This window comes from Procambarus clarkii, chromosome 46 (genome assembly GCF_040958095.1).
Source record: "Procambarus clarkii isolate CNS0578487 chromosome 46, FALCON_Pclarkii_2.0, whole genome shotgun sequence".
In the NCBI taxonomy this organism is placed as follows: domain Eukaryota; kingdom Metazoa; phylum Arthropoda; class Malacostraca; order Decapoda; family Cambaridae; genus Procambarus; species Procambarus clarkii.
The window spans coordinates 3,829,460-3,856,513 of NC_091195.1; the positions used below are offsets into that span (position 1 = coordinate 3,829,460).

At 56.7% G+C, this 27,054-nt stretch overlaps 1 protein-coding gene across 1 annotated transcript in view; it reads right to left on the reverse strand.

The window, feature by feature from the left end:
* Positions 1-766: 766 nt before the first annotated feature.
* Positions 767-27,054, reverse strand: part of LOC123749425 (uncharacterized) — a 74,400-nt gene continuing 48,112 nt past the window's right edge. Inside the window, exon 3 of the mRNA XM_069301653.1 lies at positions 767-3,131. Within this exon, the coding sequence (XP_069157754.1) occupies positions 2,977-3,131 (155 nt within the window). The 3' untranslated portion in view covers positions 767-2,976. The remainder of the gene's footprint in view (positions 3,132-27,054) is intronic.

The following is a 27,054-nucleotide window of genomic DNA, read 5'->3' on the forward strand; positions in this document are numbered from 1 at the left end:
GGTATCCCAGCCATCTCTGGGACACCCAGCATCTTGCCACAGAGTATCCCAATAATAGATGTAATTTTGAATGCTTTAACGTGACAATTCCAACCAGGCATAACTTCTTCTATTAGTTTTTTAGAAGGATTCTCTCTCCCCTTCCTTAACCAGCACTGACATAACAGATGAAAAAAAAAGAGTAATTGAAACTGTTTTGATAGATATTACACTGAAGATTTGTGTTGACAGTTGCAATAATTGATATATGAATATTATCAAGTTTTCTGTTAAACAGACACTAAGCTTTTTTAGGTCAGCAATAGTGGCTTTCTCCCAGTATAAATGTTTTAAGGTTGGTTACTGTTCTCACTGTCAGCAGCAACAGTTTGATAGTGAGGTATAATGAAGGTGAAGAATTTGAGAAAATTATCAAAATGAGACTTTCCTCTCCAGTCATTTAAAGGAAAGTCAACGTAATATTAAACTGAGCATAAACAGTTTTGACCAGCACATGCAAAAGTTTTGTTAAATTTTAAAAGCCTAAGTCTTCTTGTATCGTATTAAGTTAGTCTTAATTTATTAAGAAAATTAATTAATTTTTTATCTACGTGGTTTATATACTTTAAACAACACAGGTCTCAGGCCAGAGTCCTGAGGACCATTGGCAACGTTTACCACTCGGATTTGTCTTACTCTGTTTCTGTTGAAAAAGTCATATCATATACCACTAGCAAGTTAATACCTCCAAACAACAGGCCTCAGAAAATGAGGGCAAATAAAAGTGTTTATATTGTTTAAAGTTATGTTACTGTATTTCAAATAATGCATGTATTTACTTTAATAGTTGTAGTACTTTACTATATAAAATATAGTACAGTACTACTTACAGTATCAAAGCAGGCGTACATATGGTAGTTTCTTTACTAAAGAAATTGTTCATTTAAGTGTGTATAAGGACACTTACTGTATTAAACTACTTGAACAGTAAGCTGCTTACTGTACAAAAGATATTGTACAGTACGTTACTTACTGAAATAAAGTAAGTGCCCAAAAGGCTTCCTACTGTATTTGAGCAAGTTTACAATAGGATACTTATAATATGAAAGTACATATACGGTAAGCTGCTTAATGCATAATTGTAAGTTACAGTCGGCAACTTACTGTATTTAGTTGTACATTAAGCAACTTACAATAACACAGGTGTATATATGCTCCTGCTTGATCTTGAGGATAATAAGGTTAAGACAGACTAAAGTCAGACAAAAATTCCCAAATGTCTAAAATCCCTAAAATGTTACAATAACTAAGATCTCGTAACAAATAAAGACCCAAAACTAATAATAGTGATCCAATAAACAATAGTAAAGAAAGTAATATTGATAATAAAGTGTAGAAAATGTTAATATATCAATTACATACCAAAACTTATTCATAAAATCAGGAGACAAATCCTTATCTAGACCTTCCACTACAGACTGGAAGGCTGCTTATCTATACCTTCCACTACAGACTGGAAGGCTGCTTATCTATACCTTCCACTACAGACTGGAAGGCTGCTTATCTATACCTTCCACTACAGACTGGAAGGCTGCTTATCTATACCTTCCACTTCAGACTGGAAGGCTGCTTATCTATACCTTCCACTACAGACTGGAAGGCTGCTTATCTATATCTTCCACTACAGACTGGAAGGCTGCTTATCTATACCGTCTACACATAAGGGTATAACTACCCGATCTCTCACAGTGTTCAAGAGAGAACTTGATAAGCTCTGATCAACCAGGCTGTGATTCATACGACAGTCTGCTAGCAGACGCGTCCAACAACCTGGTTAACCTGTCCAGCAACGAGGAGGCCTGGTCGAGGATCGGGCCGCGGGGACGGTAAGGCCCTAAACGGCCTCAAGGTAACCTCAAGGAAGGTACCACCAGCACAATAAAATACATTCATACCTCCAACATGCCAAAACTCATACAAACAACGTATACCAAAACTCATTCTCACTATCATCAAAACAAAAACTCATTCATTCCACCAGCATACAAAAACTCATTCATTCCACCAGCATACTAAAACTCATTCATTCCACCAGCATACAAAAACTCATTCATTCCACCAGCATACAAAAACTCATTCATTCCACCAGCATACAAAAACTCATTCATTCCACCAGCATACAAAAACTCATTCATTCCACCAGCATACAAAAACTCATTCATTCCACCTGCATACAAAAACTCATTCATTCCACCAGCATACAAAAACTCATTCATTCCCCCAGCATACAAAAACTCATTCATTCCACCAGCATACAAAAACTCATTCATTCCACCAGCATACAAAAACTCATTCATTCCACCAGCATACAAAAACTCATTCATTCCACCAGCATACTAAAATGCAAACACTGGAACATGAAGGCCGTTGGGTACTGTCAACTGGGTGCCAAGTCACATGGGAATAACTGGAAATGACATTGCAGACGATGCTGCAAAACTTGCAACTAAGAGAAGAAATGTAGACATTTACATACCACAGAGTCTATCACAGATTAAGAAAGTAATTAGCAATAGAGCAATGCAGAAGATATATAGTGACCAGTACACAGCAGTTGCAACATCAAGATCTGCGGGTTGCCACAAGAATTACACCAAATACGAACCACATATTTTGATGAAAGGAGTACATCTGGAGTACATCATGTACATCTTACTGTACATCTACTCATGTACATCTGTAGATTACTGTACATCTACACATGTACATCTGTAGATTACTGTACATCTACACATGTACATCTGTAGATTACTGTACATCTGCACATGTACATCTGTAGATTACTGTACATCTACTCATGTACATCTGTAGATTACTGTACATCTACACATGTACATCTGTAGATTACTGTACATCTACACATGTACATCTAATACTTGATGAGATGTAATCATTTCATTGAGAGATGTACATCATAGTCAACAAGGTCTCAACAATCTACAATATCAAAACATTCTTAAAATTGTTAAACGACGCACAGAGCTCTCGGAGGTACTTCTTGTTCTTCACACTGTCATCGATCCCAATCAAAAGTTCATCACCAGTGACGCCCCTCCGGTGAAGTCCTTGCAGGAGTCTCTCCCCTCCCACACCTGTAGATGAGAGGGAACGTTGCAGCTCACACCTGGCAACTCTCTACACCCACAACTGCAGATGAGAGGGAACATTGAAGCTTACACCTGGCAACTCTCCCCTCCCACACCTGTAGATTAGACGGAACTCTGAAGCCCACACCTGGCAACTCTCCAAACTCACACCTGTAGATGAGAGGGAACATTGAAGCCCACACCTGGTAACTCTCCTCACCTACACCTGCAGATGAAAGAGAACACTGAAGCCCACACCTGCAAACTCTCCCCACCCACACCTGCAGATGAAAGGGAACACTGAAGCCCACACCTGGTTACTCCTCACACCCATCTCTTAAGGAGGAGGAGGAGGAGGAGGATGGTTGTGATGCAGAGGAGGAGGGTAGTGGTGCAGAGGAGGAGGGTAGTGGTGCAGAGGAGGAGGGTAGTGGTGCAGAGGAGGAGGAGGGTAGTAATGCAGAGGAGGAGGAGGGTAGTGGTGCAGAGGAGGGTAGTGGTGCAGAGGAGGAGGAGGGTAGTGGTGCAGAGGAGGAGGAGGGTAGTAGTGCAGAGGAGGAGGAGGGTAGTGGTGCAGAGGCGGAGGATAGTGGTGCAGAGGAGGAGGAGGAGGAGGAGGGTAGTGGTGCAGAGGAAGAGGAGGGTAGTGGTGCAGAGGAGGAGGAGGATAGTGATGCAGAGGAGGAGGAGGGTAGTGGTGCAGTGGTGCAGAGGAGGAGGATAGTGGTGCAGAGGAGGAGGAGGGTAGTGGTGCAGAGGAGGAGGAGGGTAGTGGTGCAGAGGAGGAGGAGGGTAGTGGTGCAGAGGAGGAGGAAGGTAGTGGTGCAGAGGAGGAGGATAGTGGTACAAAGGAGGAGGAGGGTAGTGGTGCAGAGGAGGAGGACAGTGGTGCAGAGGAGGAGGAGGAGGGTAGTGGTGCAGAGGAGGAGGAGGGTAGTGGTGCAGAGGAGGAGAAGGGTAGTGGTGCAGAGGAGGAGGAGGGTAGTGGTGCAGTGGTGCAGAGGAGGAGGAGGGTAGTGGTGCAGTGGTGCAGAGGAGGAGGATAGTGGTGCAGAGGAGGAGGAGGGAAGTGGTGCAGAGGAGGAGGAGGGTAGTGGTGCAGAGGAGGAGGAGGGTAGTGGTGCAGAGGAGGAGGAGGGTAGTGGTGCAGAGGAGGAGGATAGTGGTGCAGAGGAGGAGGAGGGTAGTGGTGCAGAGGAGGAGGACGGTAGTGGTGCAGAGGAGGAGGAGGGTAGTGGTGCAGAAGAGAAGGAGGGTAGTGGTGCAGAGGACGAGGAGGGTAGTGGTGCAGAGGAGGAGGGCAGTGGTGCAGAGGGGGAGGAGGGTAGTGGTGCAGAGGAGGAGGATAGTGGTGCAGAGGAGGAGGAGGGTAGTGGTGCAGAGGAGAAGGAGGGTAGTGGTGCAGAGGAGGAGGAGGGTAGTTGTGCAGAGGAGGAGGGTAGTGGTGCAGAGGAGGAGGAGGGTAGTGGTGCAGAGGAGGAGGAGGGTAGTGGTGCAGAGGAGAATGAGGGTAGTGGTGCAGAGGAAAAGGGTAGTGGTGCAGAGGAGGAGGGTAGTGGTGCAGAGTAGGAGGAGGGTAGTAGTGCAGAGGAGGAGGAGGAGGAGGGTAGTGGTGCAAAGGAAAAGGGTAATGGTGCAGAGGAGGAGGGTAGTGGCGCAGAGGAGGAGGGTAGTGGAGCAGAGGAGGAGGAGGGTAGTAGTGCAGAGGAGGAGGAGGGTAGTGGTGCAGAGGAGGGTAGTGGTGCAGAGGAGGAGGGTAGTGGTGCAGAGGAGGAGGAGGATAGTGATGCAGAGGAGGAGGAGGGTAGTGGTGCAGTGGTGCAGAGGAGGAGGATAGTGGTGCAGAGGAGGAGGAGGGTAGTGGTGCAGAGGAGGAGGAGGGTAGTGGTGCAGAGGAGGAGGAGGGTAGTGGTGCAGAGGAGGAGGAAGGTAGTGGTGCAGAGGAGGAGAATAGTGGTACAAAGGAGGAGGAGGGTAGTGTTGCAGAGGAGGAGGACAGTGGTGCAGAGGAGGAGGAGGAGGGTAGTGGTGCAGAGGAGGAGGAGGGTAGTGGTGCAGAGGAGGAGAAGGGTAGTGGTGCAGAGGAGGAGGAGGGTAGTGGTGCAGTGGTGCAGAGGAGGAGGAGGGTAGTGGTGCAGTGGTGCAGAGGAGGATAGTGGTGCAGAGGAGGAGGAGGGTAGTGGTGCAGAGGAGGAGGAGGGTAGTGGTGCAGAGGAGGAGGAGGGTAGTGGTGCAGAGGAGGAGGAGGGTAGTGGTGCAGAGGAGGAGGATAGTGGTGCAGAGGAGGAGGAGGGTAGTGGTGCAGAGGAGGAGGACGGTAGTGGTGCAGAGGAGGAGGAGGGTAGTGGTGCAGAAGAGAAGGAGGGTAGTGGTGCAGAGGAGGAGGAGGGTAGTGGTGCAGAGGAGGAGGGCAGTGGTGCAGAGGGGGAGGAGGGTAGTGGTGCAGAGGAGGAGGATAGTGGTGCAGAGGAGGAGGAGGGTAGTGGTGGAGAGGAGAAGGAGGGTAGTGGTGCAGAGGAGGAGGAGGGTAGTGGTGCAGAGGAGGAGGGTAGTGGTGCAGAGGAGGAGGAGGGTAGTGGTGCAGAGGAGGAGGAGGGTAGTGGTGCAGAGGAGAATGAGGGTAGAGGTGCAGAGGAAAAGGGTAGTGGTGCAGAGGAGGAGGGTAGTGGTGCAGAGGAGGAGAAGGGGAGTGGTGCAGAGGAGGAGGGTAGTGGTGCAGAGTAGGAGGAGGGTAGTAGTGCAGAGGAGGAGGAGGAGGGTAGTGGTGCAAAGGAAAAGGGTAATGGTGCAGAGGAGGAGGGTAGTGGCGCAGAGGAGGAGGGTAGTGGAGCAGAGGAGGAGGGTTAGTGGTGCAGAGGAGGAGGGTAGTGGTGCAGAGGAGGAGGGTAGTGGTGCAGAGGAGAAAGGGGAGGGTAGTATTGCAGAGGAGGAGGAGGAGGGTAGTGGTGCAGAGGAGGAGGAGGGAAGTGGTGCAGAGGAAAAGGGTAGTGGTGCAGAGGAAGAGGGTAGTGGTGCAGAGGAGGAGGAGGGTAGTGGTGCAGAGGAGGAGGAGGAGGGTAGTGGTGAAGAGGAGGAGGAGGGTAGTGGTGCAGAGGAGGAGGAGGAGGGTAGTGGTGCAGAGGAGGATGAGGGTAGTGGTGCATAGGAGGAGGAGGGGGGGAGTGGTGAAGAGGAGGAGGAGGGTAGTGGTGCAGAGGAGGAGGAGGGTAGTGGTGCAGAGGAAAAGGGTAGTGGTGCAGAGGAGGAGGGTAGTGGTGCAGAGAGGAGTGTTGTGGTGCAGAGGAGGAGGGTAGTGGTGCAGAGGAGGAGGAGGGTAGTGGTGCAGAGGAGGAGGAGGGTAGTGGTGCAGAGGAGGAGGAGGAGGGTAGTGGTGAAGAGGAGGAGGAGGGTAGTGATGCAGAGGAGGAGGAGGAGGGTAGTGGTGCAGGGAAGGAGGGTAATGGTGCAGAGAGGAGGGTTGCGGTGCAGAGGAGGAGGGTAGTGGTGCAGAGGAGGAGGAGGGTAGTGGTGCAGAGGAGGATGAGGGTAGTGGTGCATAGGAGGAGGAGGAGGGTAGTGGTGCAAAGGAGGAGGGTAGTGGTGCAGGGAAGGAGAGTAATGGTGCAGAGAGGAGGGTTGCGGTGCAGAGGAGGAGGGTAGTGGTGCAGAGGAGGAGGATGGTAGTGGTGCAAAGGAGGAGGTGGGTAGTGGTGCAGAGGAGGATGAGGGTAGAGGTGCAGAGGAGGAGAGTAGTGGTGAAGAGGAGGAGGAGGGAAGTGGTGCAGAGGAGGAGGAGGAGGGTAGTGGTGCAGAGGAGGAGGAGAGTAGTGATGCAGAGGAGGAGGGTAGTGGTGCAGAGGAGGAAGAAGGTAGTGGTGAAGAGGAGGAGGAGGATAGTGGTGCAAAGGAGGAGGAGGAGGGTAATGGTGCAGAGAACGATGAGGGTAGTAGTGCATAGGAGGAGGAGGAGGGTAGTGGTGCAGAGGAGGAGGGTAGTGGTGCTGAGGAAGAGGAGGATAGTGGTGCAGAGGAGGATGAGGGTAATGGTGCAGAGGAGGAGGAGGAGGATAGTGGTGCAGAGAAGGAGGGTAGTGGTGTAGTGGTGCAGAGGAAAAGGGTAGTGGTGCAGAGGAGGAGGAGGGTAGTGGTACAGAGGAGGAGGAGGGTAGTGGTGCAGAGGAGGAGGAGGGTAGTGGTGCAGAGGAGGAGGAGGGTAGTGGTGCAGAGGAGGAGGGTAGTGGCGCAGAGGAGGAGGGTAGTGGTGCAGAGGAGGAGGGTAGTGGTGCAAAGGAGGAGGATGGTAGTGGTGCAGAGGAGGAGGAGGGTAGTGATGCAGAGGAGGAGGAGGGTAGTGGTGCAGAGGAGGATGAGGGTAGTGATGCAGAGGAGGAGGAAGGTAGTGGTGCAGAGGAAGAGGAGGATAGTGGTGCAGAGGAGGATGAGGGTAGTGGTGCAGAGGAGGAGAAGGAGGGTAGTGGTGCAGAAGCGGAGGAGGGTAGTGGTGCAGAGGAGGAGGAGGGTAGTAGTGCAGAGGAGGAGGAGGGTAGTGGTGCAGAGGAGGAGGAGGGTAGTTGTGCAGAGGAGGAGGATGAGGGTAGTGGTGCAGAGGAGGAGGAGGGTAGTGGTGCAGAGGAGGAGGAGGAGGGTAGTGGTGCAGAAGCGGAGGAGGGTAGTGGTGCAGAGGGGGAGGGTAGTGGTGCTGAGGAGGAGGAGGAGGAGGAGGGTAGTGGTGCAGAGGAGGAAGAGGGTAGTGGTGCAGAGGAGGAGGATGAGGGTAGTGGTGCAGAGGAGGGTAGTGGTGCAGAGGAGGAAGGTAGTGGTGCAGAGGAGGAAGGTAGTGGTGCAGAGGAGGAGGGTAGTGGTGCAGAGGAGGAGAGTAGAGGTGCAGAGGAGGAGGGTAGTGGTGCAAAAGAGGAGGGTAATGGTGCAGAGGAGGAAGGTAGTGGTGCAGAGGAGGAAGGTAGTGGTACAGAGGAGGAGGGTAGTGGTGCATAGGGGGAGGGTAGTGGTGCTGAGGAGGAGGAGGAGGGTTGTGGTGCAGAGGAGGAGGAAGGTAGTTGTGCAGCGGAGGAGGAGGAGGGTAGTGGTGTAGAGTGGAGGAGGGTAGTAGTTCGGAGGAGGAGGGTAGTTGTGGAGAGGAGGAGGAGGGTAGTGGTGCAGAGGAGGAGGAGGGTAGTGGTGCAGAGGGGGAGGAGGGTGGTGGTGCAGAGGAGGAGGATAGTGGTGCAGAGGAGGAGGAGGGTAGTGGTGCAGAGGAGAAGGAGGGTAGTGGTGCAGAGGAGGAGGAGGGTAGTGGTGCAGAGGTGGAGGGTAGTGGTGCAAAGGAGGAGGGTAGAGGGGCAGAGGAGGAGGGTAGTGGTACAGAGGAGGAAGGTAGTAGTGCAGAGGAGGAAGGTAGTGGTGCAAAAGAGAAGGGTAGAGGTGCAGAGGAGGAGGGTAGTGGTGCAGAGGAGGAGAGTAGTGGTGCAGAGGAGGAACGTAGTGGTGCAGAGGAGGAAGGTAGTGGTGCAGAGGAGGAGGGTAGTGGTGCAGAGGGGGAAGGTTGAGGTGCAGAGGAGGGTAGTGGTGCAGAGGAGGAGGGTAGTGGTGCAGAGAGGAGTGTTGTGGTGCAGAGGAGGAGGGTAGTGGTGCAGAGGAGGAGGAGGGTAGTGGTGCACAGGAGGAGGAGGGTAGTGGTGCAGAGGAGGAGGGTAGAGGTGCAGAGGAGGAGGGTAGTGGTGCAAAAGGGGAGGGTAATGGTGCAGAGGAGGAAGGTAGTGGTGCAGAGGAGGAAGGTAGTGGTACAGAGGAGGAGGGTAGTGGTGCATAGGGGGAGGGTAGTGGTGCTGAGGAGGAGGAGGAGGGTAGTGGTGCAGAGGAGGAGGAAGGTAGTTGTGCAGCGGAGGAGGAGGAGGGTAGTGGTGTAGAGTGGAGGAGGGTAGTAGTTCGGAGGAGGAGGGTAGTTGTGGAGAGGAGGAGGAGGGTAGTGGTGCAGAGGAGGAGGAGGGTAGTGGTGCAGAGGGGGAGGAGGGTGGTGGTGCAGAGGAGGAGGATAGTGGTGCAGAGGAGGAGGAGGGTAGTGGTGCAGAGGAGAAGGAGGGTAGTGGTGCAGAGGAGGAGGAGGGTAGTGGTGCAGAGGTGGAGGGTAGTGGTGCAAAGGAGGAGGGTAGAGGGGCAGAGGAGGAGGGTAGTGGTACAGAGGAGGAAGGTAGTGGTGTAGAGGAGGAAGGTAGTGGTGCAAAAGAGAAGGGTAGAGGTGCAGAGGAGGAGGGTAGTGGTGCAGAGGAGGAGAGTAGTGGTGCAGAGGAGGAACGTAGTGGTGCAGAGGAGGAAGGTAGTGGTGCAGAGGAGGAGGGTAGTGGTGCAGAGGGGGAAGGTTGAGGTGCAGAGGAGGGTAGTGGTGCAGAGGAGGAGGGTAGTGGTGCAGAGAGGAGTGTTGTGGTGCAGAGGAGGAGGGTAGTGGTGCAGAGGAGGAGGAGGGTAGTGGTGCAGAGGAGGAGGAGGGAAGTGGTGCAGAGGAAAAGGGTAGTGGTGCAGAGGAAGAGGGTAGTGGTGCAGAGGAGGAGGAGGGTAGTGGTGCAGAGGAGGAGGAGGAGGGTAGTGGTGAAGAGGAGGAGGAGGGTAGTGGTGCAGAGGAGGAGGAGGAGGGTTGTGGTGCAGAGGAGGATGAGGGTAGTGGTGCATAGGAGGAGGAGGGGGGGAGTGGTGAAGAGGAGGAGGAGGGTAGTGGTGCAGAGGAGGAGGAGGGTAGTGGTGCATAGGAGGAGGAGGGGGGGAGTGGTGAAGAGGAGGAGGAGGGTAGTGGTGCAGAGGAGGAGGAGGGTAGTGGTGCAGAGGAAAAGGGTAGTGGTGCAGAGGAGGAGGAGGGTAGTGGTGCACAGGAGGAGGAGGGTAGTGGTGCAGAGGAGGAGGAGGAGGGTAGTGGTGAAGAGGAGGAGGAGGGTAGTGATGCAGAGGAGGAGGAGGAGGGTAGTGGTGCAGGGAAGGAGGGTAATGGTGCAGAGAGGAGGGTTGCGGTGCAGAGGAGGAGGGTAGTGGTGCAGAGGAGGAGGAGGGTAGTGGTGCAGAGGAGGATGAGGGTAGTGGTGCACAGGAGGAGGAGGGTAGTGGTGCAGAGGAGGAGGAGGAGGGTAGTGGTGAAGAGGAGGAGGAGGGTAGTGGTGCAGAGAGGAGTGTTGTGGTGCAGAGGAGGAGGGTAGTGGTGCAGAGGAGGAGGAGGGTAGTGGTGCACAGGAGGAGGAGGGTAGTGGTGCAGAGGAGGAGGAGGAGGGTAGTGGTGAAGAGGAGGAGGAGGGTAGTGATGCAGAGGAGGAGGAGGAGGGTAGTGGTGCAGGGAAGGAGGGTAATGGTGCAGAGAGGAGGGTTGCGGTGCAGAGGAGGAGGGTAGTGGTGCAGAGGAGGAGGAGGGTAGTGGTGCAGAGGAGGATGAGGGTAGTGGTGCATAGGAGGAGGAGGAGGAGGGTAGTGGTGCAAAGGAGGAGGGTAGTGGTGCAGGGAAGGAGAGTAATGGTGCAGAGAGGAGGGTTGCGGTGCAGAGGAGGAGGGTAGTGGTGCAGAGGAGGAGGATGGTAGTGGTGCAAAGGAGGAGGTGGGTAGTGGTTCAGAGGAGGATGAGGGTAGAGGTGCAGAGGAGGAGAGTAGTGGTGAAGAGGACGAGGAGGGTAGTGGTGCAGAGGAGGAGGAGGAGGGTAGTGGTGCAGAGGAGGAGGAGAGTAGTGATGCAGAGGAGGAGGGTAGTGGTGCAGAGGAGGAAGAAGGTAGTGGTGAAGAGGAGGAGGAGGATAGTGGTGCAAAGGAGGAGGAGGAGGGTAATGGTGCAGAGAACGATGAGGGTAGTAGTGCATAGGAGGAGGAGGAGGGTAGTGGTGCAGAGGAGGAGGGTAGTGGTGCTGAGGAAGAGGAGGATAGTGGTGCAGAGGAGGATGAGGGTAATGGTGCAGAGGAGGAGGAGGAGGATAGTGGTGCAGAGAAGGAGGGTAGTGGTGTAGTGGTGCAGAGGAAAAGGGTAGTGGTGCAGAGGAGGAGGAGGGTAGTGGTACAGAGGAGGAGGAGGGTAGTGGTGCAGAGGAGGAGGAGGGTAGTGGTGCAGAGGAGGAGGAGGGTAGTGGTGCAGAGGAGGAGGGTAGTGGCGCAGAGGAGGAGGGTAGTGGTGCAGAGGAGGAGGGTAGTGGTGCAAAGGAGGAGGATGGTAGTGGTGCAGAGGAGGAGGAGGGTAGTGATGCAGAGGAGGAGGAGGGTAGTGGTGCAGAGGAGGATGAGGGTAGTGATGCAGAGGAGGAGGAAGGTAGTGGTGCAGAGGAAGAGGAGGATAGTGGTGCAGAGGAGGATGAGGGTAGTGGTGCAGAGGAGGAGAAGGAGGGTAGTGGTGCAGAAGCGGAGGAGGGTAGTGGTGCAGAGGAGGAGGAGGGTAGTAGTGCAGAGGAGGAGGAGGGTAGTGGTGCAGAGGAGGAGGAGGGTAGTTGTGCAGAGGAGGAGGATGAGGGTAGTGGTGCAGAGGAGGAGGAGGGTAGTGGTGCAGAGGAGGAGGAGGAGGAGGGTAGTGGTGCAGAAGCGGAGGAGGGTAGTGGTGCAGAGGGGGAGGGTAGTGGTGCTGAGGAGAGGAGGAGGAGGAGGGTAGTGGTGCAGAGGAGGAAGAGGGTAGTGGTGCAGAGGAGGAGGAGGAGGGTAGTGGTGCAGAGGAGGGTAGTGGTGCAGAGGAGGAAGGTAGTGGTGCAGAGGAGGAAGGTAGTGGTGCAGAGGAGGAACGTAGTGGTGCAAAGGAGGAGGATAGTGGTGCAGAGAAGGGTAGTGGTGCAGAGGGGGAAGGTAGTGGTGCAGAGGAGGAGGGTAGAGGTGCAGAGAAGGAGGGTAGTGGTGCAGAGGAGGAGGGTAGTGGTGCAGAGGAGGAAGGTAGTGGTGCAGAGGAGGAAGGTAGTGGTGCAGAGGAGGAGGGTAGTGGTGCAGAGGAGGAGGGTAGAGGTGCAGAGGAGGAGGGTAGTGGTGCAGAGGAGGAGGAGGGTAGTGGTGCAGAGGAGGAGGAGGGAAGTGGTGCAGAGGAAAAGGGTAGTGGTGCAGAGGAAGAGGGTAGTGGTGCAGAGGAGGAGGAGGGTAGTGGTGCAGAGGAGGAGGAGGAGGGTAGTGGTGAAGAGGAGGAGGAGGGTAGTGGTGCAGAGGAGGAGGAGGAGGGTTGTGGTGCAGAGGAGGATGAGGGTAGTGGTGCATAGGAGGAGGAGGGGGGGAGTGGTGAAGAGGAGGAGGAGGGTAGTGGTGCAGAGGAGGAGGAGGGTAGTGGTGCAGAGGAAAAGGGTAGTGGTGCAGAGGAGGAGGGTAGTGGTGCAGAGAGGAGTGTTGTGGTGCAGAGGAGGAGGGTAGTGGTGCAGAGGAGGAGGAGGGTAGTGGTGCACAGGAGGAGGAGGGTAGTGGTGCAGAGGAGGAGGAGGAGGGTAGTGGTGAAGAGGAGGAGGAGGGTAGTGATGCAGAGGAGGAGGAGGAGGGTAGTGGTGCAGGGAAGGAGGGTAATGGTGCAGAGAGGAGGGTTGCGGTGCAGAGGAGGAGGGTAGTGGTGCAGAGGAGGAGGAGGGTAGTGGTGCAGAGGAGGATGAGGGTAGTGGTGCATAGGAGGAGGAGGAGGAGGGTAGTGGTGCAAAGGAGGAGGGTAGTGGTGCAGGGAAGGAGAGTAATGGTGCAGAGAGGAGGGTTGCGGTGCAGAGGAGGAGGGTAGTGGTGCAGAGGAGGAGGATGGTAGTGGTGCAAAGGAGGAGGTGGGTAGTGGTTCAGAGGAGGATGAGGGTAGAGGTGCAGAGGAGGAGAGTAGTGGTGAAGAGGACGAGGAGGGTAGTGGTGCAGAGGAGGAGGAGGAGGGTAGTGGTGCAGAGGAGGAAGAAGGTAGTGGTGAAGAGGAGGAGGAGGATAGTGGTGCAAAGGAGGAGGAGGAGGGTAATGGTGCAGAGAACGATGAGGGTAGTAGTGCATAGGAGGAGGAGGAGGGTAGTGGTGCAGAGGAGGAGAGTAGTGATGCAGAGGAGGAAGCTAGTGGTGCAGAGGAGGAAGAAGGTAGTGGTGAAGAGGAGGAGGAGGATAGTGGTGCAAAGGAGGAGGAGGAGGGTAATGGTGCAGAGAACGATGAGGGTAGTAGTGCATAGGAGGAGGAGGAGGGTAGTGGTGCAGAGGAGGAGGGTAGTGGTGCTGAGGAAGAGGAGGATAGTGGTGCAGAGGAGGATGAGGGTAATGGTGCAGAGGAGGAGGAGGAGGATAGTGGTGCAGAGAAGGAGGGTAGTGGTGTAGTGGTGCAGAGGAAAAGGGTAGTGGTGCAGAGGAGGAGGAGGGTAGTGGTACAGAGGAGGAGGAGGGTAGTGGTGCAGAGGAGGAGGAGGGTAGTGGTGCAGAGGAGGAGGAGGGTAGTGGTGCAGAGGAGGAGGGTAGTGGCGCAGAGGAGGAGGGTAGTGGTGCAGAGGAGGAGGGTAGTGGTGCAAAGGAGGAGGATGGTAGTGGTGCAGAGGAGGAGGAGGGTAGTGATGCAGAGGAGGAGGAGGGTAGTGGTGCAGAGGAGGATGAGGGTAGTGATGCAGAGGAGGAGGAAGGTAGTGGTGCAGAGGAAGAGGAGGATAGTGGTGCAGAGGAGGATGAGGGTAGTGGTGCAGAGGAGGAGAAGGAGGGTAGTGGTGCAGAAGCGGAGGAGGGTAGTGGTGCAGAGGAGGAGGAGGGTAGTAGTGCAGAGGAGGAGGAGGGTAGTGGTGCAGAGGAGGAGGAGGGTAGTTGTGCAGAGGAGGAGGATGAGGGTAGTGGTGCAGAGGAGGAGGAGGGTAGTGGTGCAGAGGAGGAGGAGGAGGAGGGTAGTGGTGCAGAAGCGGAGGAGGGTAGTGGTGCAGAGGGGGAGGGTAGTGGTGCTGAGGAGGAGGAGGAGGAGGAGGGTAGTGGTGCAGAGGAGGAAGAGGGTAGTGGTGCAGAGGAGGAGGAGGAGGGTAGTGGTGCAGAGGAGGGTAGTGGTGCAGAGGAGGAAGGTAGTGGTGCAGAGGAGGAAGGTAGTGGTGCAGAGGAGGAACGTAGTGGTGCAAAGGAGGAGGATAGTGGTGCAGAGAAGGGTAGTGGTGCAGAGGGGGAAGGTAGTGGTGCAGAGGAGGAGGGTAGAGGTGCAGAGAAGGAGGGTAGTGGTGCAGAGGAGGAGGGTAGTGGTGCAGAGGAGGAAGGTAGTGGTGCAGAGGAGGAAGGTAGTGGTGCAGAGGAGGAGGGTAGTGGTGCAGAGGAGGAGGGTAGAGGTGCAGAGGAGGAGGGTAGTGGTGCAAAGGAGGAGGGTAATGGTGCAGAGGAGGAAGGTAGTGGTGCAGAGGAGGAAGGTAGTGGTACAGAGGAGGAGGGTAGTGGTGCATAGGGGGAGGGTAGTGGTGCTGAGGAGGAGGAGGAGGGTAGTGGTGCAGAGGAGGAGGAGGGTAGTTGTGCAGAGGAGGAGGAGGAGGGCAGTGGTGTAGAGTGGAGGAGGGTAGTAGTTCGGAGGAGGAGGGTAGTTGTGGAGAGGAGGAGGAGGGTAGTGGTGCAGAGGAGGAGGAGGGTAGTGGTGCAGAGGGGGAGGAGGGTGGTGGTGCAGAGGAGGAGGATAGTGGTGCAAAGGAGGAGGAGGGTAGTGGTGCAGAGGAGAAGGAGGGTAGTGGTGCAGAGGAGGAGGAGGGTAGTGGTGCAGAGGAGGAGGGTAGTGGTGCAAAGGAGGAGGGTAGAGGTGCAGAGGAGGAGGGTAGTGGTGCAGAGGAGGAAGGTAGTGGTGCAGAGGAGGAAGGTAGTGGTGCAAAGGAGAAGGGTAGAGGTTCAGAGGAGGAGGGTAGTGGTGCAGAGGAGGAGAGTAGTGGTGCAGAGGAGGAAGGTAGTGGTGCAGAGGAGGAAGGTAGTGGTGCAGAGGAGGAGGGTAGTGGTGCAGAGGGGGAAGGTTGAGGTGCAGAGGAGGGTAGTGGTGCAGAGGAGGAGGGTAGTGGTGCAGAGGAGGAAGGTAGTGGTGCAGAGGAGGATGGTAGTGGTGCAGAGGAGGAGGATAGTGGTGCAGAGGAGGAGGAGGAGGGTAGTGGTGCAGAGGAGGAGGGTAGTGGTGCAGAGGAGGATGAGGGTAGTGATGCAGAGGAGGAGGGTAGTGATGCAGAGGAAGAGGAGGATAGTGGTGCAGAGGAGGATGAGGGTAGTGGTGCAGAGGAGGAGGAGGAGGGTAGTGGTGCAGAGGAGGGTAGTGGTGCAGTGGTGCAGAGGAAAAGGGTAGTGGTGCATAGGAGGAGGGTAGTGGTGCAGAGGAGGAGGGTAGATGAGCAGAGGAGGAGGGTTAGTGGTGCAGAGGAGGAGGTTAGTGGTGCAGAGGAGGAGGGTAGTGTAGCAGAGGAGGAGGAGGGGGAGGGTAGTATTGCAGAGGAGGAAGAGGAGGGTAGTGGTGCAGAGGAGGAGGAGGAGTAGTGGTGCAGAGGGAAAGGGTAGTGGTGCATAGGAGGAGGGTAGTGGTGTAGAGGACGAGGAGGGTAGTGGTGCAGAAGACGAGGAGGGTAGTGGTGCAAAGGAGGATGAGGGTAGTGGTGCAGAGGAAAAGGGTAGTGGGGCAGAGGAGGAGGGTAGTGTTGCAGAGGAGGAGGGTAGTGGTGAAGAGGAGGAGGGTAGTGGTGCAGAGGAGGAGGGTAGTGGAGCAGAGGAGGAAGGTAGTGGTGCAGAGGAGGAGGAGGGTAGTGTTGAAGAGGAGGAGGAGGGTAGTGGTGCAGAGGAGGAGGTGGGTAGTGGTGCAGAGGAGGAGGAGGGTAGTGGTGCAGAGGAGGAGGGTAGAGGTGCAGAGAAGGAGGGTAGTGGAGCAGAGGGGGAGGGTAGTGGTGCAGAGGAGGAAGGTAGTGGTGCAGAGGAGGAAGGTAGTGGTGCAGAGGAGGAGGAGGGTAGTGATGCAGAGGAGGAGTAGGGTAGTGATGCAAAGGAGAAAGATAGTGGTGCGGAAGTGATGCACAGGAGGAGGAGAGTAGTGGTGCAGAGAAAAAGGGTAGTGGTGCAGAGGAAGAGGGTAGTGGTGCAGAGGTGGAGGGAAGTGGTGCAGAGGAAGAGCGTAGTGGTGCAGAGGGGGAGGGTAGTGGTGCTGAGGAGGAGGAGGAGGAGGAGGGTAGTGGTGCAGAGGAGGAGGAGGTTAGTGGTGCAGAGGAGGAGGAGGGTAGTGGTGCAGAGGAGGAGGAGGAGGGTAGTGGGGCAGAGTGGAGGAGGGTAGTAATTCGGAGCAGGAGGAGGGTAGTTGTGGAGAGGAGGAGGAGGGTAGTTGTGGAGAGGAGGAGGAGGGTAGTGGTGCAGAGGAGGAGGATAGTGGTGCAGAGGAGGAGGATAGTGGTGCAGAGGAGGAGGAGGGAAGTGGTGCAGAGGAGGAGGGTAGTGGTGCAGAGGAGGAAGGTAGTGGTGCAGAGGAGGAAGGTAGTGGTGCAGAGGAGGAAGGTAGTGGTGCAGAGGAGGAAGGTAGTGGTGCAGAGGAGGAGGGTAGAGGTGCAGAGAAGGAGGGTAGTGGTGCAGAGGAGGAGGGTAGTGGTGCAGAGGAGGAGGGTAGTGGTGCAGAAGAGGAAGGTAGTGGTGCAGAGGAGGAAGGTAGTGGTGCAGAGGAGGAGGGTAGTGGTGCAGAGGAGGAGGGTAGAGGTGCAGAGGAGGAGGAGGGTAGTGGTGCAAAGGAGGAGGGTAATGGTGCAGAGGCGGAAGATAGTGGTGCAGAGGAGGAAGGTAGTGGTACAGAGGAGGAGGGTAGTGGTGCATAGGGGGAGGGTAGTGGTGCTGAGGAGGAGGAGGAGGGTAGTGGTGCAGAGGAGGAGGAGGGTAGTTGTGCAGAGGAGGAGGAGGAGGGTAGTGGTGCAGAGGAGGAGGAGGGTAGTGGTGTAGAGTGGAGGAGGGTAGTAGTTCGGAGGAGGAGGAGGGTAGTTGTGGAGAGGAGGAGGAGGGTAGTTGTGGAGAGGAGGAGGAGGGTAGTGGTGCAGAGGAGAAGGATAGTGGAGCAGAGGAGGAGGATAGTGGTGCAGAGGAGGAGGGAAGTGGTGCAGAGGAGGAGGGTAGTGGTGCAGAGGAGGAGGAGGGTAGTGGTGCAGAGGAGGAGGGTAGTGGTGCAAAGGAGGAGGGTAGAGGTGTAGAGGAGGAGGGTAGTGGTGCAGAGGAGGAAGGTAGTGGTGCAGAGGAGGAAGGTAGTGGTGCAAAAGAGAAGGGTAGAGGGGCAGAGGAGGATGGTAGTGGTGCAGAGGAGGAGGGTAGTGGTGCAGAGGAGGAAGGTAGTGGTGCAGAGGAGGAAGGTAGTGGTGCAAAGGAGAAGGGTAGAGGGGCAGAGGAGGAGGGTAGTGGTGCAGAGGAGGAGGGTAGTGGTGCAGAGGAGGAAGGTAGTGGTGCAGAGGAGGAAGGTAGTGGTGCAGAGGAGGAAGGTAGTGGTGCAGAGGAGGAGGGTAGTTGTGCAGAGGGGGAAGGTTGAGGTGCAGAGGAGGGTAGTGGTGCAGAGGAGGAGGGTAGTGGTGCAGAGGAGGAAGGTAGTGGTGCAGAGGAGGAAGGTAGTGGTGCAAAGGAGAAGGGTAGAGGGGCAGAGGAGGAGGGTAGTGGTGCAGAGGAGGAGGGTAGTGGTGCAGAGGAGGAAGGTAGTGGTGCAGAGGAGGAAGGTAGTGGTGCAGAGGAGGAAGGTAGTGGTGCAAAGGAGGAGGGTAGTGGTGCAGAGGGGGAAGGTTGAGGTGCAGAGGAGGGTAGTGGTGCAGAGGAGGAGGGTAGTGGTGCAGAGGAGGGTAGTGGAGCACAGGAGGAGGGTTAGTGGTGCAGAGGAGGAGGGTAGTGGTGCAGAGGAGGAGGAGGGTAGTAGTGCAGAGGAGGAGGAGGAGGAGGGTAGTGGTGCAAAGGAAACGGGTAGTGGTGCAGAGGAGGAGGGTAGTGGTGCAGAGGAGGAACGTAGTGGTGCAGAGGAGGAGGATAGTGGTGCAGAGGAGGGTAGTGGTGCAGAGGGGGAAGGTAGAGGTGCAGAGGAGGAGGGTAGAGGTGCAGAGGAGGAGGGTAGTGGTGCAGAGGAGGAGGGTAGTGGTGCAGAGGAGGAAGGTAGTGGTGCAGAGGAGGAAGGTAGTGGTGCAGAGGAGGAGGGTAGTGGTGCAGAGGAGGAGGGTAGTGGTGCAGAGGGGGAAGGTTGAGGTGCAGAGGAGGGTAGTGGTGCAGAGGAGGAGGGTAGTGGTGCAGAGGAGGGTAGTGGAGCACAGGAGGAGGGTTAGTGGTGCAGAGGAGGAGGGTAGTGGTGCAGAGGAGGAGGAGGGTAGTAGTGCAGAGGAGGAGGAGGAGGAGGGTAGTGGTGCAAAGGAAACGGGTAGTGGTGCAGAGGAGGAAGGTAGTGGTGCAGAGGAGGAGGGTAGTTGTGCAGAGGGGGAAGGTTGAGGTGCAGAGGAGGGTAGTGGTGCAGAGGAGGAGGGTAGTGGTGCAGAGGAGGAATGTAGTGGTGCAGAGGAGGAAGGTAGTGGTGCAAAGGAGAAGGGTAGAGGGGCAGAGGAGGAGGGTAGTGGTGCAGAGGAGGAGGGTAGTGGTGCAGAGGAGGAAGGTAGTGGTGCAGAGGAGGAAGGTAGTGGTGCAGAGGAGGAAGGTAGTGGTGCAAAGGAGGAGGGTAGTGGTGCAGAGGGGGAAGGTTGAGGTGCAGAGGAGGGTAGTGGTGCAGAGGAGGAGGGTAGTGGTGCAGAGGAGGGTAGTGGAGCACAGGAGGAGAGTTAGTGGTGCAGAGGAGGAGGGTAGTGGTGCAGAGGAGGAGGAGGGTAGTAGTGCAGAGGAGGAGGAGGAGGAGGGTAGTGGTGCAAAGGAAACGGGTAGTGGTGCAGAGGAGGAGGGTAGTGGTGCAGAGGAGGAACGTAGTGGTGCAGAGGAGGAGGATAGTGGTGCAGAGGAGGGTAGTGGTGCAGAGGGGGAAGGTAGTGGTGCAGAGGAGGAGGGTAGAGGTGCAGAGGAGGAGGGTAGTGGTGCAGAGGAGGAGAGTAGTGGTGCAGAGGAGGAAGGTAGTGGTGCAGAGGAGGAAGGTAGTAGTGCAGAGGAGGAAGGTGGTGGTACAGAGGAGGAGGGTAGTGGTGCATAGGGGGAGGGTAGTGGTGCTGAGGAGGAGGAGGAGGGTAGTGGTGCAGAGGAGGAGGAGGGTAGTTGTGCAGAGGAGGAGGGTAGAGGTGCAGAGGAGGAGGAAGGTAGTGGTGCAGAGGAGGAGGGTAGTGGTGCAAAGAAGGAGGGTAGAGGTGCAGAGGAGGAGGGTAGTGGTGCAGACGAGGAAGGTAGTGGTGCAGAGGAGTAAGGTAGTGGTGCAAAGGAGAAGGGTAGAGGTGCAGAGGAGGAGGGTAGTGGTGCAGAGGAGGAGGGTAGTGGTGCAGAGGAGGAAGGTAGTGGTGCAGAGGAGGAAGGTGGTGGTGCAGAGGAGGAGGGTAGTGGTGCAGAGGAGGAACGTAGTGGTGCAGAGGAGGACGGAAGTGGTGCAGAGGAGGAGGATAGTGGTGCAGAGGAGGGTAGTGGTGCAGAGGGGGAAGGTAGTGGTGCAGAGGAGGAGGGTAGAGGTGCAGAGGAGGAGGGTAGAGGTGCAGAGGAGGAGGGTAGTGGTGCAAAGGAGGGTAATGGTGCAGAGGAGGAAGGTAGTAGTGCAGAGGAGGAAGGTAGTGGTACAGAGGAGGAGGGTAGTGGTGCATAGGGGGAGGGTAGTGGTGCTGAGGAGGAGGAGGAGGGTAGTGGTGCAGAGGAGGAGGAGGGTAGTTGTGCAGAGGAGGAGGGTACTGGTGCAGAGGAGGAGGAAGGTAGTGGTGCAGAGGAGGAGGGTAGTGGTGCAAAGAAGGAGGGTAGAGGTGCAGAGGAGGAGGGTAGTGGTGCAGACGAGGAAGGTAGTGGTGCAGAGGAGGAAGGTAGTGGTGCAAAGGAGAAGGGTAGAGGTGCAGAGGAGGAGGGTAGTGGTGCAGAGGAGGAGGGTAGTGGTGCAGAGGAGGAAGGTAGTGGTGCAGAGGAGGAAGGTGGTGGTGCAGAGGAGGAGGGTAGTGGTGCAGAGGAGGAACGTAGTGGTGCAGAGGAGGACGGAAGTGGTGCAAAGGAGGCGGGTAGTGGAGCAGAGGAGGAGGAGGGTAGTAGTGCAGAGAAGGAGGGTAGTGGTGCAGAGGAGGAGGGTAGTGGTACAGAGGATGAGGAGGGTAGTGGTGCAGAGGAGGAGGAGGGTAGTGGTGCAGAGGAAATGGGTAGTGGTGCAGAGGAGGAGGAGGAGGGTAGTGGTGCAGAGGAGGAGGAGGGTAGTGGTGCAAAGGAGGAGGAGGGTTGTGGTGCAGAGGAGGAGGAGGGTAGTGGTGCAGAGGAGGAGGAGGGTAGTGGTGCAGAGGAGGAGGATAGTGGTGCAGAGGAGGAGGAGGAGGATTGGTGCAGAGAAGGAGGAGGGTAGTGGTGAAGAGGAGGAGGAGGGTAGTGGTGGAGAGGAGGAGGAGGGTAGTGGTGCAGTGGTGCAGAGGAGGAGGATAGTGGTGCAGAGGAGGAGGAGGGTAGTGGTGCAGAGGAGGAGGAGGGTAGTGGTGCAGAGGAGGAGGAGGGTAGTGGTGCAGAGGAGGAGGAGGGTAGTGGTGCAGAGGAGGAGGAGGGCAGTGGTGCAGAGGAGGAGGATAGTGGTGCAGAGGAGGAGGAGGGTAGTGGTGCAGAGGAGGAGGAGGGTAGTGGTGCAGAGGAGAAGGAGGGTAGTGGTGCAGAGGAGGAACGTAGTGGTGCAGAGGAGGAGGATAGTGGTGCAGAGGAGGGTAGTGGTGCAGAGGGGGAAGGTAGTGGTGCAGAGGAGGAGGGTAGAGGTGCAGAGGAGGAGGGTAGTGGTGCAGAGGAGGAGAGTAGTGGTGCAGAGGAGGAAGGTAGTGGTGCAGAGGAGGAAGGTAGTGGTGCAGAGGAGGAGGGTAGTGGTGCAGAGGAGGAGGGTAGAGGTGCAGAGGAGGAGGGTAGTGGTGCAAAGGAGGGTAATGGTGCAGAGGAGGAAGGTAGTAGTGCAGAGGAGGAAGGTAGTGGTACAGAGGAGGAGGGTAGTGGTGCATAGGGGGAGGGTAGTGGTGCTGAGGAGGAGGAGGAGGGTAGTGGTGCAGAGGAGGAGGAGGGTAGTTGTGCAGAGGAGGAGGGTACTGGTGCAGAGGAGGAGGAAGGTAGTGGTGCAGAGGAGGAGGGTAGTGGTGCAAAGAAGGAGGGTAGAGATGCAGAGGAGGAGGGTAGTGGTGCAGACGAGGAAGGTAGTGGTGCAGAGGAGGAAGGTAGTGGTGCAAAGGAGAAGGGTAGAGGTGCAGAGGAGGAGGGTAGTGGTGCAGAGGAGGAGGGTAGTGGTGCAGAGGAGGAAGGTAGTGGTGCAGAGGAGGAAGGTGGTGGTGCAGAGGAGGAGGGTAGTGGTGCAGAGGAGGAACGTAGTGGTGCAGAGGAGGACGGAAGTGGTGCAAAGGAGGCGGGTAGTGGAGCAGAGGAGGAGGAGGGTAGTAGTGCAGAGAAGGAGGGTAGTGGTGCAGAGGAGGAGGGTAGTGGTACAGAGGATGAGGAGGGTAGTGGTGCAGAGGAGGAGGAGGGTAGTGGTGCAGAGGAAATGGGTAGTGGTGCAGAGGAGGAGGAGGAGAGTAGTGGTGCAGAGGAGGAGGAGGGTAGTGGTGCAAAGGAGGAGGAGGGTAGTGGTGCAGAGGAGAAGGAGGGTAGTGGTGCAGAGGAGGAGGAGGGTAGTGGTGCAGAGGAGGAGGATAGTGGTGCAGAGGAGGAGGAGGAGGATTGGTGCAGAGAAGGAGGCGGGTAGTGGTGAAGAGGAGGAGGAGGGTAGTGGTGGAGAGGAGGAGGAGGGTAGTGGTGCAGTGGTGCAGAGGAGGAGGATAGTGGTGCAGAGGAGGAGGAGGGTAGTGGTGCAGAGGAGGAGGAGGGTAGTGGTGCAGAGGAGCAGGAGGGTAGTGGTGCAGAGGAGGAGGAGGGTAGTGGTGCAGAGGAGGAGGAGGGCAGTGGTGCAGAGGAGGAGGATAGTGGTGCAGAGGAGGAGGAGGGTAGTGGTGCAGAGGAGGAGGAGGGTAGTGGTGCAGAGGAGAAGGAGGGTAGTGGTGCAGAGGAGGAGGAGGGTAGTGGTGCAGAGGAGGAGGAGGGTAGTGGTGCAGAGGGGGAGGAGGGTAGTGGTGCAGAGGAGGAGGATAGTGGTGCAGAAGAGGAGGAGGGTAGTGGTGCAGAGGAGAAGGAGGGTAGTGGTGCAGAGGAGGAGGAGGGTAGTGGTGCAGAGGAGGAGGGTAGTGGTGCAGAGGAGGAGGAGGAGGGTAGTGGTGCAGAGGAGGAGGAGGGTAGTGGTGCAGAGAAGTGGGAGGGTAATGATGCAGAGGAGGAGGAGGATAGTTGTGTAGAGGAGAATGAGGGTAGTGATGCAGAGGAAAAGGGTAGTGGTGCAGAGGAGGAGGGTAGTGGTGCAGAGGAGGAGGGTAGTGGAGCAGAGGAGGAGGGTTAGTGGTGCAGAGGAGGAGGGTAGTGGTGCAGAGGAGGAGTGTAGTGGTGCAGAGGAGGAGGGTAGTGGGGCAGAGGAGGAGGGGGAGGGTAGTATTGCAGAGGAGGAGGAGGAGGGTAGTGGTGCAGAGGAAAAGGGTATTGGTGCAGAGGAGGAGGGTAGTGGTGCAAAGGAGGAGGAGGAGGGTATTGGTGAAGAGGAGAAGGAGGGTAGTGGTGCAGAGGAGGAGGAGGAAGGTAGTGGTGCAGAGGAGGATGAGGGTAGTGGTGCATAGGAGGAGGAGGGGGTAGTGGTGAAGAGGAGGAGGAGGAGGGTACTAGTGAAGAGGAGGAGGAATAGGGTAGTGGTGCAGATGAGGAGGAGGAGGTTAGTGGTGCAGAGGAGGGGGAGGGTAGTGGAGCAGAGGAGGAGGGAAGTGGTGCAGAGAGGAGTGTCGTGTTGCAGAGGAGGAGGGTAGTGGTGCAGAGGAGGAGGAGGAGGGTAGTGGTGAAGAGGAGGAGGAGGGTAGTGGTGCAGAGGAGGAGGAGGAGGGTAATGGTGCAGGGAAGGAGGGTAATGGTGCAGAGAGGAGGGTTGCAGGGCAGAGGAGGAGGGTAGTGGTGCAGAGGAGGAGGAGGGTAGTGGTGCAGAGGAGGATGAGGGTAGTGGTGCATAGGAGGAGGAGGAGGGTAGTGGTGCAGAGGAGGAGGGTAGTGGTGCAGGGAAGGAGAGTAATGGTGCAGAGAGGAGGTTTGCGGTGCAGTGGAGGAGGGTAGTGGTGCAGAGGAGGAGGATTTTAGTGGTGCAGAGGAGGAGGAGGGTAGTGGTGAAGAGGAGGAGGAGGGTAGTGGTGCAGAGAAGGAGGAGGAGGGTAGTGGTGCAGAGGAGGAGGAGAGTAGTGATGCAGAGGAGGAGGGTAGTGGTGCAGAGGAGGAGGAGGGTTGTTGTGATGAGGAGGAGGAGGGTAGTGCTGCAGAGGAGGAGGAGGGTAGTGGTGCAGAGGAGGAGGAGGGTAGTAGTGCAGAGGAGGAGGAGGGTAGTGATGCAGAGGAAGAGGAGCGTAGTGGTGCAGAGGAGGATGAGGATAGTGGTGCAGAGGAGGAGGAGGAGGGTAGTGGTGCAGAGAAGGAGGGTAGTGGTGCAGTGGTGCAGAGGAAAAGGGTAGTGGTGCATAGGATGAGGGTAGTGGTGCAGAGGAGGAGGAGGGTAGTGGTGCAGAGGAGGAGGAGGGTAGTGGTGCAGAGGAGGAGGAGGGTAGTGGTGCAGAGGAAGAGGGTAGTGGCACAGAGGAGGAGGGTAGTGGTGCAGAGGAGGAGGGTAGCGGTGCAAAGGAGGAGGAGGGTAGTGGTGCAGAGGAGGAGGAAGGTAGTCGTGCAGAGGAAGAGGAGGATAGTGGTGCAGAGGAGGATGAGGGAAGTGGTGCAGAGGAGGAGGTGGAGGGCAGTGGTGCAAAAGAGGAGGAGGGTAGTGGTGCAGAGGAGGATGAGGGTAGTAGTGCAGAGGAGGAGGAGGGTAGTGGTGCAGAGGAGGAGGAGGGTAGTGGTGCAGAGGAGGATGAGGGTAGTGATGCAATGGAGGAGGAGGGAAGCGCTGCAGAGGAAGAGGAGGATAGTGGTGCAGAGGAGGATGAGTGTAGTGGTGCAGAGGAGGAGGAGGAGGGTAGTGGTGCAGAGGAGGAGGGTAGTGGTGCAGTGGTGCAGGGGAAAAGGGTAGTGGTGCATAGGAGGAGGGTAGTGGTGCAGAGGAGGAGGGTAGATGAGCAGAGGAGGAGGGTTAATGGTGCAGAGGAGGAGGTTAGTGGTGCAGAGGAGGAGGGTAGTGTAGCAGAGGAGGAGGAGGGGTAGTGGTGCAGAGGAGGAGGAGGGGTAGTGGTGCAGAGGAAAAGGGTAGTGGTGCAGAGGAGGAGGGTAGTATTGCAGAGGAGGAAGAGGAGGGTAGTGGTGCAGAGGAGGAGGAGGGGTAGTGGTGCAGAGGAAAAGGGTAGTGGTGCAGAGGAGGAGGGTAGTGGTGCAGAGGAGGAAGGTAGTGGTGCAGAGGAGGAGGAGGGTAGTGATGCAGAGGAGGAGTAGGGTAGTGATGCAGAGGAGAAAGATAGAGGTGCGGAAGTGATGCACAGGAGGAGGAGAGTAGTGGTGCAGAGAAAAAGGGTAGTGGTGCAGAGGGAGAGGGTAGTGGTGCAGAGGTGGAGGGTAGTGGTGCAGAGGAGGAAGGTAGTGGTGCAGAGGAGGATGAGGGTAGTGATGCAATGGAGGAGGAGGGAAGCGCTGCAGAGGAAGAGGAGGATAGTGGTGCAGAGGAGGATGAGGGTAGTGGTGCAGAGGAGGAGGAGGAGGGTAGTGGTGCAGTGGTGCAGGGGAAAAGGGTAGTGGTGCATAGGAGGAGGGTAGTGGTGCAGAGGGGGAGGGTAGTGGTGCAGAGGAGGAAGGTAGAGGTGCAGAGGAGGAAGGTAGTGGTGCAAAGGAGGAGGGTAGTGGTGCAGAGGAGGAGGGTAGTGGTGCAGAGGAGGAAGGGTAGTGGTGCAGAGGAGGAAGGTAGTGGTGCAGAGGAGGAAGGTAGTGGTGCAAAGGAGGAGGGTAGTGGTGCAGAGGAGGAGGGTAGTGGTGCAGAGGAGGAAGGGTAGTGGTGCAGAGGAGGAGGGTAATGGTGCAGAGGAGGAGGAGGGTAGTTGTTCAGAGGAGGAGGAGGAGGGTAGTGGTGTAGAGTGGAGGAGGGTAGTAGTTCGGAGGAGGAGGAGGGTAGTTGTGGAGAGGAGGATAAGGGTAGTGGTGCAGAGGAGGAGGGTAGTGGTGCAGAGGAGGAAGGTAGTGGTGCAGAGGAGGGTAGTGGTGCAGAGGGGGAAGGTAGTGGTGCTGAGGAGGAGGAGGAGGAGGAGGAGGGTAGTGGTGCAGAGGAGGAGGAGGAGGAGGAGGGTAGTGGTGCAGAGGAGGAGGAGGAGGAGGAGGGTAGTGGTGCAGAGGAGGAGGAGGGTAGTTGTGGAGAGGAGGAGGAGGGTAGTGGTGCAGAGGAGCAACGTAGTGGTGCAGAGGAGGAGGATAGTGGTGCAGAGGAGGGTAGTGGTGCAGAGGGAGGAGGTAGTGGTGCTGAGGAGGAGGAGGAGGAGGAGGGTAGTGGTGCAGAGGAGGAGGAGGGTAGTGGTGCAGAGGAGGAGGGTAGTGGTGCAGAGGAGGAGGAGGGTAGTTGTGGAGAGGAGGAGGAGGGTAGTGGTGCAGAGGAGGAGGGTAGTGGTGCAGAGGAGGAGGGTAGTGGTGCAGAGGAGGAAGGTAGTGGTGCAGAGGAGGAAGGTAGTGGTGCAGAGGAGGAAGGTAGTGGTGCAGAGGAGGACGGAAGTGGTGCAAAGGAGGCGGGTAGTGGAGCAGAAGAGGAGGAGGGTAGTAGTGCAGAGAAGGAGGGTAGTGGTGCAGAGGAGGAAGAGGGTAGTGGTGCAGAGGAGGAAGAGGGTAGTGGTGCAAAGGAGAAAGAGGGTAGTGGTGCAGAGGAGGAGGAGGGTAATGGTGCAGAGGAGGAGGAGGGTAGTGGTGCAAAGGAGGAGGAGGGTAGTGGTGCAGAGGAAGAGGATGGTAGTGGTGCAGAGGAGGAGGGGGGTAGTGGTGCAGAGGAGGAGGGTAGTGGTGCAGAGGAGGAGGAGGGTAGTTGTGGAGAGGAGGAGGAGGGTAGTGGTGCAAAGGAGGAGGGTACTGGTGCAGAGGAGGAGGAAGGTAGTAGTGCAGAGGAGGAGGGTAGTGGTGCAAAGAAGGAGGGTAGAGGTGCAGAGGAGGAGGGTAGTGGTGCAGAGGAGGAAGGTAGTGGTGCAGAGGAGGAAGGTAGTGGTGCAAAGGAGAAGGGTAGAGGTGCAGAGGAGGAGGGTAGTGGTGCAAAGGAGGAGGGTAGTGGTGCAGAGGAGGAAGGTAGTGGTGCAGAGGAGGAAGGTAGTGGTGCAGAGGAGGAGGGTAGTGGTGCAGAGGAGGAACGTAGTGGTGCAGAGGAGGACGGAAGTGGTGCAAAGGAGGCGAGTAGTGGAGCAGAGGAGGAGGAGGGTAGTAGTGCAGAGAAGGAGGGTAGTGGTGCAGAGGAGGAGGGTAGTGGTACAGAGGAGGAGGAGGGTAGTGGTGCAGAGGAGGAGGAGGGTAGTGGTGCAGAGGAAATGGGTAGTGGTGCAGAGGAGGAGGAGGAGGGTAGTGGTGCAGAGGAGGAGGAGGGTAGTGGTGCAAAGGAGGAGGAGGTAAGTGGTGTAGAGGAGGAGGGGGGTAGTGGTGCAGAGGAGGAGGAGGGCAGTGGTGCAGAGGAGAAGGATAGTGGTGCAGAGGAGGAGGAGGGTAGTGGTGCAGAGGAGGAGGAGGGTAGTGGTGCAGAGGAGAAGGAGGGTAGTGGTGCAGAGGAGGAGGAGGGTAGTGGTGCAGAGGAGGAGGAGGGTAGTGGTGCAGAGGGGGAGGAGGGTAGTGGTGCAGAGGAGGAGGATAGTGGTGCAGAAGAGGAGGAGGGTAGTGGTGCAGAGGAGAAGGAGGGTAGTGGTGCAGAGGAGGAGGAGGGTAGTGGTGCAGAGGAGGAGGGTAGTGGTGCAGAGGAGGAGGAGGGTAGTGGTGCAGAGGAGAAGGAGGGTAGTGGTGCAGAGAAGTAGGAGGGTAGTGATGC